At 54.1% G+C, this 15,534-nt stretch overlaps 1 protein-coding gene across 1 annotated transcript in view; it reads right to left on the bottom strand.

The window, feature by feature from the left end:
- The window catches only part of JPH2 (junctophilin 2), a 28,938-nt gene extending 14,292 nt beyond the window's left edge, over positions 1 to 14,646 (bottom strand). The window contains exons 1-2 of the mRNA XM_066561663.1: positions 14,268 to 14,646; positions 6,377 to 7,160 (exon numbers count right to left, since the gene is read on the bottom strand). Coding sequence (XP_066417760.1) covers positions 6,377 to 7,160; positions 14,268 to 14,646 — 1,163 coding nt within the window. The remainder of the gene's footprint in view (positions 1 to 6,376; positions 7,161 to 14,267) is intronic.
- Between the last annotated feature and the right edge of the window lie 888 nt (positions 14,647 to 15,534).

The raw sequence follows: 15,534 nt of genomic DNA, 5'->3' as shown, positions 1-15,534 counted from the left end.
GTGCCTGAGGAAATTCATGTGAGGTGGGTGCAAAGCAGATAAAGCCGTGCTCCCTCCTCTGGAATCAGAGCACATCCCCTGTAAGGAGCACAGTGGGCCAAAAATGTGTCAGTGCTGGAGCTGCAGCCAGCCTGGATGAGGCTGTTCTGGGAGAGGGCTGGAAGAAGGGGGTGAAGGCATCACAGCATCACTCACCCAGTGACACTGAATCCCTCCAGCCCACAAAGCCTCACACACAGCCCCCCTTTGTGGGGGGACACACTGTGGGTGTCCTGCAGCTGGGGTGGGTGTCTGGTCCTGGCTCTGGAACCCAGAGCTCTGGTTTTCTCCACCTGTCCCTGAAGCAACTGGGTTTTGATTAAAAAAAAATCAATCGTGCTCCCTGCTAAAGTTTGGAGAAGAAATGGCCATGAGGAGAGTAAAGTGGGGGTTTCTCCAAGGAGTGGCAAAGGGTTTGGGAATAGGTGTCCTCCTTGCTTATTTCCCTCCTCTGGCTGATAATGAAATAACTGATAACTAAACAGGAATTAAAAGGAGTGAGACAGGACAGCCATGCTGTCCCTATGGCTGCAAGATCAGGAACAGAGAAGAGCTCACTCAAACCCTACAGCCTGCACTGCTCCAGTGGACAGCTGGAACGAGGATTAGGCAGAGGTTTGAAAACAGCAATATTTCTGCAGAGCTGGAGACTGCTGTGCCACACAGAAAGTAGGAGAGTCCCAGCCCTGGGCTTCAGCTAGTGCAGAAATAGATGCCAGCAACTGGGTTTCTATTAAGCAAGGGTGATGAAACAGGATTATCCTCTTTATAAACACACCAAGCTCTGTGAGAAACATCTTCACTGGGACAGCAGGACTGAGGAGAGTCCCCTCAATGCTGTGTCCTGGCACTCAGCTGTAGCAGGGAGCCACGTGGCTGCCCTTGCTTCTCCCTGTCCACTGACTCTCTGAACCCTGTCCATGGAAGTTCCAAGATGCAGATTCCCATTATGGGGGCTGTGAGGCAATCAGAATTCCTGGAGCAGCCAGAATACCCAGCATCAAGGAGCTGTGCTCAGCTCAGGCCACTCCACTGCCTCCTGTGGTTGTACCTTGCTAGAAGTGACCCTTCCACTGCAGCCCATGGGGAAGTGAGGGGTGGTCCTTGGTCCCCCTGCAACCTCCATGCACTTGTCATTTAAGCCCCATGAGAGCTCAGGGTGACATTTGTGATCTTTGGTGTCTGCAGAAATGCTGCTCAAAACTCATATGTCCCTCCCTGGCAAGCAGCAGCCAGTAACCCACATGGAATTGGGAAAAGCTCTGCCCATCTCCTGCCTGCTGCTGCTTCCTAATTACACAGCCATCCCTCACACGGAGCTGTGGAGCAGAGATTGTGAGGCTGGGAGAGCACAGGAGGCTCAGCTGCTCCCTCCTGTCCTGGGAGGGCTGTCCTGAGCCATGGCTGCTGCTGCTGCCCACTCTCACAGGGTGGCCATGAGCATCCTGCCCTCCTCTGGCTTTAGACCTAAAGGTCTGGGAATGTGCTGAACTCCTGAGGTGTCTAATGCCTGTGCCTCTAGCTAAAAGCACATTTTTAAAAAATCCTTTTGCTTTTTTAGAGCAAACTGCAAGTCTGATTCAACACACCTAAAATCCCAGGTCTGAAATCTGACCTCAGGGGAAGCTGAGCTGTGCTGTCAGCCCCAGGAGCGCCAAGGCCACTGTGCCCACCAGCCCAGCACTGCACTGGACACACACCACTGCTCACCAAAGAGGTGTCTGGGGAAGATATCCCTTTGGTTGCCCACTTCCCCCACCAGCAGCCTAAACCCCTGAGAGCAGTGGGGACAAGAGCAGAGCTGTGCCAAATAAAGCACCTACAGAGTGGGAGCGCGCAGCCCAGCCCCAGCGGCGTGGGCTGCCCCAGCCCCAGCTCTCAGCTGTCACACTCAGGCCACGCTGATAAAGCCCTGCTCTGCCTGCCCTTATTTAGTCAGGAGCCTGTGCTGACTGCAGCGATTTTGGGACGTCATTTGCACCACGTTCCCCAAGGAGACGCTCGCTCTGCCCGGCCACGCAGCCTGGAAATGCTGAGCGCAGGGAGACAGCCCTGCTGGGAGTGCAGCCAGGCACAAGAGCCTTGGAAAGTGATACGGGAGCTGCCAAGGGCTCTTGTTGTTTGAAGGGAGAGCTAAGATGTGCCCCAAAGTCATGGGCATGGATAGAAAACCAACTTAGGCCTCAAAACCAGGCAACAGCTCACACTGAGCAATGCCCATGTGCTGGCAGGGAAGCCACATCAATGTAAAGTTGTGCTTCCACACAGTCCAGGCCCACCCTAATGAGCAAACCCCACTGAATCAGGAATTGATGCCCCACACTTCAGAAGAGAATACAGAAATTCCTACAGATATCTACTGATATTACATTAAAACAAAAATAAATCCAAAATGTATTCACTCGTAGTTGTACTCTCCAGGTATAAACCACACAGGGGCTACAGGGCCAGCACATGAGTACAAACTGGTGAAGCACAGCAGCCATTGCAGCCTCGAATATCTTGCTTTCCTACTATCCCATGACATCCAGCAGATGTATCTGAGGTGTTCCTGCCAGGACATGCACTCTTCAAAGGATCTCAGAGCTTGGCCAGACCTGTGCCTTGCAGGACACATGGCCAAGTCCCTCCATTGATTTTGGTCCAAGTCACTGGGAAGCACAAGCATGTGCAGAAGCAGACCATGTCAGATACTGCTGCAATGGGACAGAGGTGGGATTTGCAGTATTTACACTCATTTTGTCCTTAAAAAGCCCCAGAGAGAAGGAAAACCCCTGTAAAAGCTGCCCAGCTACTGAGCACAAAGGTTTCAAAAAATCAAAGGTTTCCCCTGCAGACAGTCCTGCCCTTCCTCTTACTTCATTTTATTTAATTTTATTTTAATCTGTTCTGAAGAGATGAAAGCCAACTATTTCCATTCTTCTTTTCCCTGTAATCTGTGGACCATCCTCCCCACTTGACAGGCAAACACACATTGCTCCCCAGGCACAAGGAGCATCAAGTACCCAGGGTGCAGAGCACCCTATTCTGTACCAGCCCATGTGCCCAGAAAGCTGCAGGGCAGCTGTTTCACACCTCAGCACAGCTTTGAACCAGCTCACTCATGGCCTGGTGGCAGCTGTCCCCTCCTCACAGTCCTCCAGCCAGTTTGTCTACTTCATCTCCTGGGATGTGAAGCCCCAGCTGTGATCCCAGGCTCTCCCTGTGCTTCCCATCCACCCCAAATTATTTTTAAAGGAGTTCCCAGTCAGGATGGAGTGGGGGAAAGGGAAGGGTGTGACACAGCAGGTGCCCTCACCTGGTACTGCAGGAACAGCCAGGCCCCAGCTCTGACAGGAGTCCCTTGGGATGACACAGGACAAATCCTGCAGCACCAGCAGTACAGGGCAGGGCTAATGAACCCTCATGGTGTGTGTTAGGTGTGTTAACCCCACATCCATCCCTGGCTACCCCTGGGCAGGAGTAAAGCCTTGCCTGCCAGCTGCCACAGAGGCTGCATTCCAAGATGACTTTTCTCCTGAGTGAGAATTCACACTCCAGCTTCCATCAACTCCATCCCTCCAGCTGATCCCCAGAGCTGCTGAGGAACATGCCCAGGGTTTATACCCAACAACTGAGCAGCACCAATGGGCTGTGCATGGGGTGAAGCTGGCTGACCTGGATGGGCTGCTCTCTGATGGAAATCATGCCAAATGATTTCCACTGAAATAATGAAAAACAGAGCTATTCTCTCAGCTGACAGTGAGATGATGTCCTCAGCTTCTTGCACAACTGGGAAAGCAGATGGATTGCCAGCCCAGGAGGATTCAGGAGGGAGCTGAGGAGGCCAGGGGAGCACTGAGAGGGCAGCAGAGGCTGTAGGACAGGCAGTAGCTGGCACTGCCCATGGCCCTGGCTGGAACACTCCTGTTTCACTGGGACAGGAGCTGTGAAGCAGCCTGGTGCCTGCAGAGCACCCTTGGAGCAGGGGAGCTTTGGTGACTGCACTGACCATTGTCCCTGGCTGTCACTGCTCCCCTGCCCAAAGCTCCAGGCAGGGCACCCCTCAGTGCTGCTGCCAGCCCCCAGCCATGCACCCCAGGGCTCAGCACGTGCCTGGGATTCCTGCGGTGCAACTGGCCCGGGCAGCTTCCAGTGCTTGGGCTTGTTTTCCTCGGAATTTCTATCCCTAAAGAGCCTTTTATGGTGCAAAAGGGAGAAATCTGACCTTCCCCTGGCATTTCACCCCTAGACAGCAGGAGGCTGGATGCTACAGCAGTTTAGTTCTGCAAGGGGCTTCCCCAAGTGCTTTCCCACAAGCAAATGAAACTCAAACATCCATGTACAACAGCACAGGTGTGCAGAGGTAGCTGGGAATTCACACAGCCCACCTGCTGTGTCCTGATAATTAGTGTCTAGTAATAAATAAAATGTCATATCTTCCCCAGGAAAGGATGGGTGTAGCCTCAAAGGCATTTTTTTGGGTAAGGGACACACTGCCATCTGAGGAGAAATGCAAATGCTCCATATAGAAAGCTCCACCTCACAGTTATGAGCCCAGGCAATGCTAATGATAATGCAGACCTTCTATAAACTGTAATAATCCATTTTCACAATCTGTCTGCAATTATTCTGCCCTGGGTGTGGAAATTGAGGCAAGGTTCAAGGCCAAAGCAAAAGTCGTGGCAGAGCTGGGGTTTAAACTAAGGATTTTCTCCAGGAAAAATGATGTAGATTTACTCTCTACCCCAAATCTTCGGTGAAAGGAGAAGGGAGGAGAGCAGCAGTTGGATTTACAGGTAGAGAGAGCAGCTCTGCCCTGAGCAAGATACACCAGGAATAAACACGGATGGCAATGCTGAGTTACAGTTTACAGGACAGGCAGGCTGAACTCCCCTCTCCTCAGCTGGAAGCTGTGCTGCAGCAACAGGACTGGGGTTCCACACTGCCAGCCAGCACAACAATCCCTTCCCTGCCCAGCAGCCACACTACTGCAGGGTCTGCTGACTGAGGGCTCCCTGGAGGAAACCAGCTTCCTTCCATGTCTTATTTCCTCCAGCTCCAAGGTTTCCTTAATAGGAAATTATTCCCTGGCTGCACTGGGGAGGGATGCAGTCCCTGGCCAGGGCAGCGGGCGCATTCCAGCCCCTGATTGAAAACACTGCAGAGCCGCTTTTGATCCAAAGTGTAAATAGTGTATAATAAAAAGAGGTTTGTGTAAACCAGCCAAGCTCTTGGGGAGCAGTGTTTGCAGCTCCAGCCTCCTTATTCACACCACAGCCACACGCTTTTCCCAGGCACAGCAAAGCTGGTGTTGGGCTGAGCCTGCCCTGCCAGAAGGATCCAGGGCCCCACACCACCCCAGCCTGTTATTTTTATCCTAGCTGGCCCTGCATGGAGCTTCACTTGCAATCCTGCTGGGTTTTCTCCACCAGTCCCTGAAGCAACTGGGTTTTGATTTAAAAAAAAAATCAATTGTGCTCCCGCAAAAGTTTGGAGAAGAAATGTCTGCCAGGAGAGTAAAGTAGGGGTTTCTCCAAGGAGTGGAATGGGGTTTGGGAATAGGTGTCCACCTTGCTTATTTCCCTCCTCTGGTTGATAATGAAGTAACTGATAATTAAACAGGAATTAAAAGGAGTGAGACAGGACGGCCATGGAGTCACAGCCACTGCCCAGCAGCTGAGCAAAGCCTGTGCAGGCTGAAGTTTTCATGGTGAGGTCAGGTGAAACCTCAAGCACTGTTACAACCACATTTCCCCAAGGAAGAGGAAAGGAGCAAAGGCTCCCAGATCTCTGTTCTCTGCCAGGTCAGCTCTGAGACTGGCAGGAATGCTGCAGAAGGAGTGTGCTGCCAACACAGCTCGGACACAGGCAGGGATGTGAGCTGGAGGAGGAGAATTTCCCGTGCCCTTTCCAGGCAGACCCTGAAGCCACTCTTATTTCCTCTCTCTTCCATGGAGCAATTACACTCAGCTGCTAAAACTGACAACCCTCATGCATCCCACAAACTTCCCCTAGAGCCACCAGACTGGGGGCTCCAGGACCAAGATGTGTTCTGCTGCAGCCCCAGTTTGTCTGGCTGCTCATGAGCCTGTTGCATTTGTCACCATCAAACCCTCTGTTTCTCAGGCTGCCCCATCAATGCCCAGTGGTTCTGACAGCAGCATCAAAGAGCAGCCTGGATGCTCCCCACCCTGCTGAGTGCCAGTGCTGGTAACAATCCCTGCTGTCCAGCACCTCCCCTCTGCACCAGGGCTGGAGGGAGACAGGAGAGGGGATGAGAAAAAGAACAACTCCCGAACACATGGGATGGGACCATCCCCACAGGAACCTGCGTGCTGGAGCTCTAAGCACCCACCTGGATGCCGCAATCTCCGACTTCTGCCGGGCAATGGCTGCAGCTCTCTGAGCCCCCTCCACACTCCTGTCCACCTTCTGCCGGATCTTGGTGCTCTTGAGGGGTATCACCCGCTTCTTCATGCCCTTGACCAGGACATTGTGGCGGTACTTGCCCTCCTCCTTCTTGCCATCAGGCAGCGTGGTGCAGCCATAGCCGTGCCGCAGGTTGTCCAGCCACTCGCCCTCGTACTTGAGCCCGCTGGAGCGCTCGCTGACGCCGAAGCCGGCGCGTTTGTCGTTCTTCCACTCGCCCATGTAGGTCTCTGTGGTGGTGGCGTCGATGTCGGACTCGAAGGGGGTGTACTCCTCGCCCTCGGCGCCCTCGCCCAAGCTGACGGTGGAGGTGGCATCGCTGGCGGCCGAGCTGATGCCGCTCTCGCTCTTGAGGAAGCTGACGCGGCTCTTCTGGCTGGCCAGGGATGACTTGGACTCGGACTTCTTCAGCTTGCCCAGCAAGGAGCCCCTGCGGAAGAGCCCGCCTTTCTTGGCCTTGGCGGCCTCGGCGTCCGCGTAGAGGCTGAGGGCGAAGCCGCCGCGGGTGATGGTGGGCGAGAGGGGCAGGCTCTCGGCGTTGGCGGCGGGCGAGTCCTGCTGGGGCAGGGTGCCGTTGCTGTGCTCGCTGCGCAGGGAGGACAGCGAGGTGCGCAGCGGCGAGCGCACCACGGAGGCCATGCCGTAGGGCACGCTCTGGCGCACGCCGTAGCCGTGCCGCATGCCGTTGGTGAACTGGCCCTGGTACGTGCCTGAGGGAGACAAGACAGCGTGAGAAAGCGCCTCGGGCCTGGCACAGCCAAGGGAGATGAGATGTGGGGCTGTGCTGAGCCCGGCTCCGCTGAAGCTCACTCGCATGCAAAGCATCAGTGCCCAGGGAGCAGAGGACAGCAGCGCAAGAGGCTCTGCTGGCAGGTGGCAGCTGGTTGTACAGGGACTTTGCAGATCCACTTACTGTATGGGATCTGGATTGTCATCCAGAGAAGGGAGCAGGAGGCAGCCCCCAGGGGTGGAGTTTGGGCTGTGCAGAGGGTGGCAGCAGCCCCAGTGGGCATGTGAGCTGCACTGGCACATCTGCCCTTGGCTTGGTGACAGTCCCTTTCAGCCTGTTCTGCAGGCTGTCCCTTGCAGGCTGCCAGGACCACCTCTAGACCCCTGAGTCAGGATCCCACATGTCCACAGACTGCCCTGGTGCCTGAAGCCACATCTCCTTGGTGCTGACTTATGGCTTCTCTGAGTTCCCAAGATCAAGGCTTGTGCCACACTGCACAAAGCAAGAGATGGGCAAAAAAGGGAGGAGAGAAGCAGCTCTGTGTAGGGTTCCTTCAGCTCTACCCCAGAAAGCACCACCCCACCCCATTCCTTCAGACCCAGCTTGAGTGGGCAGATGGTGTCATATGATGGGAGACACTGGAAGGATTGTGTTCACCATGGCCACGGCTGCACCTTGGGTACAGGACCCAAGGTGGTCCTTGAAGGACTGGGACACTGCTCCTTTCCAGATGCCCTGATCCCAAAGGTGAGCACATTTGCAGGTTCCAGCAGAGTGGAGACCCCCACTCTGACTTTTCTCACTAGGATGTCAAGAGACTTAAATTAGCTGCATCAGAGGCCCCACAAAAAGAACTCCTGGGAAGGGCAGGGGGCTGGTGGGGCAGCCTTCACCCACAGCACCCACCATGCCAGCACAGGGAAGGTCAGAGCACCCCTGAGCCCAGTGGATTGGGGTGGGATGGGATGGGATGGGATGGGATGGGATGGGATGAGCCATCTTCCCAAACTGGCTCTCATCAGTCTATAGATGCTGTTGCCTCAGAAACCAACAAACCACCCAAAACAAAGGCAACATTCCACTCTGCTCCTCGCATTACAGGACCTGGAATGGGCCACCCTAGAGCAGCACCCTGTGGAACAGAGGCTGCCAGCAGCTCCCTCAGCCTGGGGCACAGGCATGGGGTGATGGGGCAGCACAAACGCCTTTGGAAAGGCCACTCTACTCTCCCAGGTGCTGCTTCATGTCAGCGAAGGGTCAGCTGTGCTGGGGGTATTTTCACAGCCATCTATCCTAAACCTGGTTTGCAAAAAGCAGTGACCCACCAGAACACACATGATTTTGGGAGAGCAGGCACTCCCACAGTCCTGGGGAGGCTCAGGCAGGGCTGGGCTGAGATGGAAGGGGGTGACCCATCTTCCAGGCATTAATCTCCCCCCTCAGACACTATTACTGAGCCCAGGGATGACCCTGCTCCCCAAGGAGCAAATCCAGTTCCTTCTTTGGCGATCGTGGGAGTGCATATTTTACAGTCTCCCAGGCCACTTCTGCAGCATAATCTCTCCTCCCAAGCTTCAGGTTTCGTTGAAATCCTCTTTGGACCTGCCTGTGGAGTGTTAACTTACAGTGCTGAGGGCCAGGAAAGACAAGAAGTGCCCAAGTGAGCAGCAGCTGCTGCCCTGGGTGAGCTGCCCCCAGCCAGCCCCTGCCCACCCTGTGACACGGGGGATTATGGGGTTCCTGTAAACAGTTGGTCTCCCCTACAAAAATGTAGGGGTTCAGGTAGTACATGGCATTTGCAGGCTGCAACCAGCCACGGGGAGCCATCTGCCAGAGCAAGGGGCCATTTTCCATTTTCTTGGATGAGTTTGAAGCTCTTCTAGGGAAAAATAAGCGTGGGTTTGGGCATGAGTCAGGAGTCAAGGACCATCACTGAAGATCCCAGGCATCTGCGCATGTTCCTCACCATGCTCCCAAATCCCCCTCCATAAAATGGTGGTGAGTCTTCCTAGTGCAAGCTGAAATTATAGAGACCCCACAGTGCCCCCATGTCCCTCCCTGGTGAGGTCAGTGCTCCACCCCAGCGGCCCAGCCAGCGAGCAGGGCTGACACACGATCAGGGTGACATTGGAGACCTTCTCCTAGGATGGGAACAACTTCACACGTATCAGGCTGCAGCTGGTAATGCCTCCATGTTAATTCCCTGGAAAAGGAACTCTGGAAAATCTTGCAGGTTAAGGGGGTTCACTCACTCCTCAGGGGTCAGGTCAGAGCAGCTGCTGCCCTCCAGCAAATCCCCCTCTGTCCCCCTCAACAGCACCAGAGCCAGCTGGGTGGGAAAGCCACACGGCACAATGGGTCTCCAGGGAGCAGGGATGGAGTGCCACCCTCAGTGCAGGGTTCAGCTCTGCAGGCTACTCTCTGCTCCCTGATTTCAGCCTGTACAGCACCAACACTGCCCCTGTGACCAGAGCTGCCAACCCTGCCCGGATGAACGCAGGGCACTGACACAGCGCTGCCCAGCCAAGGCAGGGGCGAGCAGGCACTGCCATGTCCCTGTCATGCTGCCATTCCCTGCCCAGCTGAGGCTCTGTGCCAGGGCAGGGCCATAAAGCAGCCCTGGAGAGGAGCCAGAGGCCGTAGGGAGCGGCTGGAGCGCCGGGCCGTGCGTCAGGGCACGCAGGGTGTGAGCACAGCCAAGCCCTGCCGCGCCAACACGGCCCAGTGCAGGCACCTCGCTGAACACGGGGCTCTGCAAAATGCCCCTGCAGCAGGGCTGCACCTCCCCAGGCCACCACCACACCCCAAATCCAACACTGCCCAGGCAAGGGGGCAGCACACAGAGCTGTCAGCCAGCCTGCCACGGGCTCATGCACGTCTGAGGTTCTGTAAAAATAATTAAAAAGCAATGGATGTGGAACAAATAAATCTCTGTTTAGGATAAAGGAGCTCACTTCCCTGCCTCCCAGCCCTAGTGATTCATCAGGGCAGTGGGACAGACACCTCATCTAATCAGGGTAGGATTAGTGGGGGACAGAGCCCCAAACATGCTTTGTTGGCTGCATTTTTATTTGTCCTGATACAAAAACCACTGGCTCCTCTGCAACCCCCAGGAATACAATTCATCACCTCTGCACAGCCCCAGCCAAAAGCAGGTGATGCTGCCTGAGTAACTTCATAGGTTGGGAAGGATTAAATTCTGGGATCAATAGAAATTACATCCCTGCAGCCTTCGCCCCCAAACACTGCCAAGGGGTGGGAGCAGCCCCTGCTTCACCCCAGCAGCAGGATGGGATGGTGCACACTGCATCCAATGCAAAAGCTTCAGCTCCCAGTGCCCTCCAGCCCAGCAGCAACATCCCATCACCAGCAGTGACACACTTCCCCTTCCCAGCCTGTCTCAAGGCTCCCATATAATTAGTGATGAATGTAAATAATACAAACAACCATGTAAATAATGCAAACAGCTCAAATCGCTTCCCTGCCCTACAGTCCCCTGCTGTCACCCAGATACTGCGATGACAGGCAGGGTGGAACTCAGTGTCAGTGGCCAGGGACATTTAAATGATGCACAGCACCATGTGCAGGATACGCCAGCAAAAACAGAGTGCTGCCTTTTGGTGCCAGCAGTTGTGTCTGATGGGTTGTGCTGGAAAAGAAAAGCAAAGAAAACCACATAGAGGGGTAAAAAAATCATATATATATATATATATATAATTGATTAATAACAATAAATATTATATAATTAATATATAATTCCTATATTAATTAATTAATATGACTATATTAATTCATGGGTCTCACTCAGCCAGGCAGGAGCTTTGCTACAGAGGCAGCAGACAAAAGCCAGCACCATGGTGGCTCTCCCAGGCCCCTTTCCTCCTTTCCCAGCCACAATCCCATGGATGCTCCTTCTGTCCTGGTCCAGGCCCCTTTCCACTGCACTTGCCCTGCCACAGGGAAGAGTTGTGCTGCTGCCTATCACTCATTTCATCTCCCCAGTAATGCACTGCTGCATTTCTTTTCTCCTCTTCTGTGGTCTTGCAATCACTGACTGGTCTAATTGTTCCCTCATGGTTAATTGACACCACTGTTTTCCTTAGCACCCTAGAGAACCAATTGCAGTATCAGAAATAAGTTGGTTTTAGGCTGCACTGATTACAAGTGATGTTTTTTCCCCTCCAAACATATAAGCAGTTATTTGTACAGCAAAGACAGGCTTTGGGTTGGACCATGGGTATGCAGCATGATTCAGTGAGCAGTTTTTCTGCAGTAAGACTTGACTCAGGGTTTTGACTCACAGTGAAATGCACAAAAGCATCCAAAAAATGAGGTCTTCCTCACAGCATGGACAAAACTCACTGGGCAAAGCCAAATAACTACATGTTTACTCATAGCTTATGTTGCAGAACAATGAGTTCCTTTATGCTGTGCCTTCCACAGCCCCACTCACTGCTTCAGCCAGAGCATTCTGCCCCTCTAAAGGGCTCTGAGCTCTGCCCTGGTGACAGCAGCACACAGAGTATATCCAGCTTGGATACACAAAGAGATGTATCAGAATGTCACTGCATCTGCACAGCCACACCAGGAGCTCTGAACCCCTTGGCTGATTTCAATCTCTTTAAAGCTATCAGTCTCCCATAGCTCCCACAAAAATGGGCTTTTGGTAGTGGGGAGAAAAGCAAATAACTCACACAGTGCCTGGGCTAAACTGTGCCATGACCCTGGTTCTTATTAGACATCAAAAATCTACATGGGATTTCAGAAAGTTTCACTCCAGATTTGGGCTTTTTTTTTTAATCTTGGCCAGACACAAGATTCAGACACAGACAGCCCTATATCTTAAGTGTTTTTGAAATGTAAATTTTAATGTATGTCTATATATGTATGTATATATAAAAAGTTAAGGTTCTATTTTAAAACATCAGAATCAGCTACATTTCCCTGAAATCTGCAGACAGTCCAACCATGACCCAAAGTTTCTGACGACCTGGCAAGGGCTGCACATTCCCAGAGCCCTTTTCCTTATGTGGCTGGCTTCCAAGGGGCTTGGGAATCGTGTCCCCTACTCCAGGGACAGCAGATATCCAAAGCCTTTCCAGATGTTTATCTTGGCAACCTCAAATTCAAACATTAACAGGTCCCATTAGCAGTCTGGCCACATCTGGATCTTGCAGGTGGTTGCTGTGTGCAGGTGAGGAGACAAATCAGGAAAAGGTCTTGCAGGTCAGTGGGACCATTCCACTCCTGTCCTTCAGATGTGATGCTGGATGGTGATCCCTGGCTTTGACTGCAGATTTCTCCATGTTGCTGTGCCATCAGAGAAGCTCTTGTTGAATGAACAGCTCAGATCAGCCAGGGTGTGATGACCCAGCACATGGAGCAGCCACTGGGCACCCCAGCACACCCCTCATGGGGCTGAGCTCAGTGCCTTGGCAGGGCACATCTCCACGGATCAGGGCTGAACTGCCAGCCTCCAGTGGCACCAGGGATCAAGCAGCTGGCACGTTCTTGGGTGAGGGACAACACCCCGGGGAGCACTGTGCTGACAGAAGCAGGATATCCTATATCCCTGCAGGAGACAGCACTGGCTCATCTCTCCCACTCTTCTGTCCCATATCTAATCAAACCCCTATGTCAAGTCTTACCACTCAAAATTCTCCCCCAGAACATTAACTGGAATTCCAGTAGCCCTTCACCCTTACAAGGATTTGCATTTTAGGAAGCAACTGTGCAAATTCACAGGAGACCTTGACATCTCCAGAATGAAATTCCCAATGGCAGCTGCTGCTGACAGTTACCTGATTGCTGCTCTTTACTCATCAGAGCACACCTCCCATGTCACCTACTCCTCTTATGGCCTCATGTGAAGGTTCTGTGCACACAACCTGCACCCATTAAACCATTCCATGGCCACAATACAGATGGGGGAAAAAATTTAAGGAGCTTGAGGGATGTGTCAGTTCGTGTCTGTACCTACAACATCCAAGGGCAAAGGAAAATGGGTCAATTTCAAGACTGTATTCTCAATCTTAAAGTTAGCCACAAACCCACACAACTCATGGAGAAATATTTATGAAAAACATAGCTCTGAAAGCCAGTCTTGAATTAGTCCATTTTTCTAATATCTATAAATGTGAAGCTTCTCATTCTGAGGATTTATATTAATTTTGCTTTATAAACAAACTCCAATGCCTGTCCTAGATAAATATAGATGCAATTTTGATCCCTATTTTGAAGGGTATTTCTTTCAAATCACCCTCTCTATTTAGCTATCCTAAATGTGGCAGCCCGGAACATTACAGTGCTGAAGAGCTACTAAATTACTTGCACAGAAATTCTTGCAATGTTTCTAACCCCAGAATTGCCACTAATGCAAGAACACAATTAGACTGAGCATTTAACAGAGCACAACAAATATCTGACTACATAGTGTAGCTGTATAGTAGCGGAGGTTGAAACCTCCCAAATAACCAAAGGGATTTTGGGGAATATGTGTGGCTACATATTCTAAACAGCTTAGACAGACTCAATCAAAACTCTTTGGCAAAGCAGATGTGCAGGCAGCCCGTCAGAGGCATGCAGGCAGTGTTGATGCATAGGGAAGGCGTGCTGGGATGCTGTGGGTGGCTCATATCCGACAGGAGAACATTCACAACTCGCTGCCGTGCTGCACCAGCTGGGGATTTCTGGGTTGGTTCAGCCAGAAGCTGCAATAACCAGACCCTGTGGAACCAGGAGTCAAAGACTACACACAATCAAGTTGGTAGGTGCTAACTGCCTAAACAGACACTTAAGGGCAGCTTGGGGCAATGCTCCTGCTGCTCCTCCCTCATGTCCACTGAGAGTGAGCTGCGCATTCTGTGCCCAACTGGGAAAATTGGGGCACGCACACATGGATGAGATGGCTGCAGCCCAAGCTCCCCTTCTTGACTGAAGCGCCCCAATGGCTCATTGTAGGACACTGTGTCTGTCTAGTGGGAACAGGACCAGGTGAGCCCTTCATCAGCCAAGATGCAACCTCTGTTGTCACGGGCTGGGTGTGACACTGTTCATCCCCCTCCCATTCCTCTGGAGCCACCCTTACCTCCGTCAGCGTAGGTCTCGGTGCCGTAGCCATCCTGCAGGCCATTGTTCCATGTACCCTCGTACTTGGCTCCGCTGCTCATGCTCTGCCTGGCGCCGTACCGTCCCTTAAAGCCATGGGTCCACTCTCCTCTGTAAACCCACCGTCCTTTGGTCTCGATTCCCAGCCCGTGCCTCTTGCCTTGGGACCAGTAGCCTTCGTAGGTGTTGCCGCTGGGCCACGTGTATATGCCCACCACCTCGAAGCCGTAGTTCCAGGAGCCCGAGTACTCGCCCTGGCCCTTGGGGCCGGTGCAGATGCCGTGCCCGTGGGCTTTGCCCCCCTCCCAGCCCCCGCAATAGGCGCCTCCATCATCGAAATCAAACCTGCCGCCGCTCATGGTGCCCTCCGGTGCCCCTCAGCCGGGCAGCGTTCCCAGGGGCAGCGCTCCGGGGCTCCCGCATCCCCGGAGGGAACGGGCTGGGCGCCGAGAGCGGCCGCTCCTGCCTCGCCTGGCCCGGCCGAGGGGCTGGGGCACGGGAGGAGAGAGAAATTGGACGAGAGGGAGGGGAGAAGGGCGGGCCGAGCTCCAGCCCCCCCGTAGGGGCAGCCGCTCCGCGCCGCTACCTGCCCCGCGGGCACGGGCATGGGCCGCCCGGGGAGCCGCCCCGCGGCAGGGGCAGGGATGGGGGTCCCGAGCCCCGCGGCAGGGGCAGGGATGGGGGTCCCGAGCCCCGCGGCAGGGGCAGGGATGGGGGTCCCGAGCCCCGCGGCAGAGGCAGGGATGGGGGTCCCGAGCTCGCCGCTCTCCCCCGCCCGGCCGCCGCCGCCCGCCCCGTCCCGTCCCGCTCTCCTCCCCCGCCGGGAGAAAGGTCAGCGCTGCCCTAACAAGGCCATCGGATCCCAGGAGCTGCTCCCAAAAATAACCCCCCTGGAGCCCGGCCCCCGCCTCGGGGCCCTTTTATGAAGGAGGGGAGAGACACATCCCACCCCCCCCCGCCGTCCCCCGCCCCGGGCAGGGATCCAGGCGGAGAAGAGGCTGGGAAAGTAAATGTCTGCTTAAAATAGAGTCTGGGAAGGGGCCGCCGCTCCCCCGGGCCGGCAGCCGCTGTCCCGCTCCGCCGCAGCCCCGCGGGATGCGGGGCCGGAGCACCCGGGGCCGGGTCACTCGCACCGTGTGTAACTGGGCAGAGGTGGGACAGGCAGTGAGAGCACAGCCGTCACCGAGTGCAGCCAACACTCACTCAGCCCCTCTGCTACTCCCAAAGAGACCTTCCAGAGCTGCTTT

Source organism: Molothrus aeneus, chromosome 17 (assembly GCF_037042795.1).
Source record: "Molothrus aeneus isolate 106 chromosome 17, BPBGC_Maene_1.0, whole genome shotgun sequence".
In the NCBI taxonomy this organism is placed as follows: domain Eukaryota; kingdom Metazoa; phylum Chordata; class Aves; order Passeriformes; family Icteridae; genus Molothrus; species Molothrus aeneus.
This window is presented reverse-complemented; position numbering and strand designations above follow the sequence as displayed.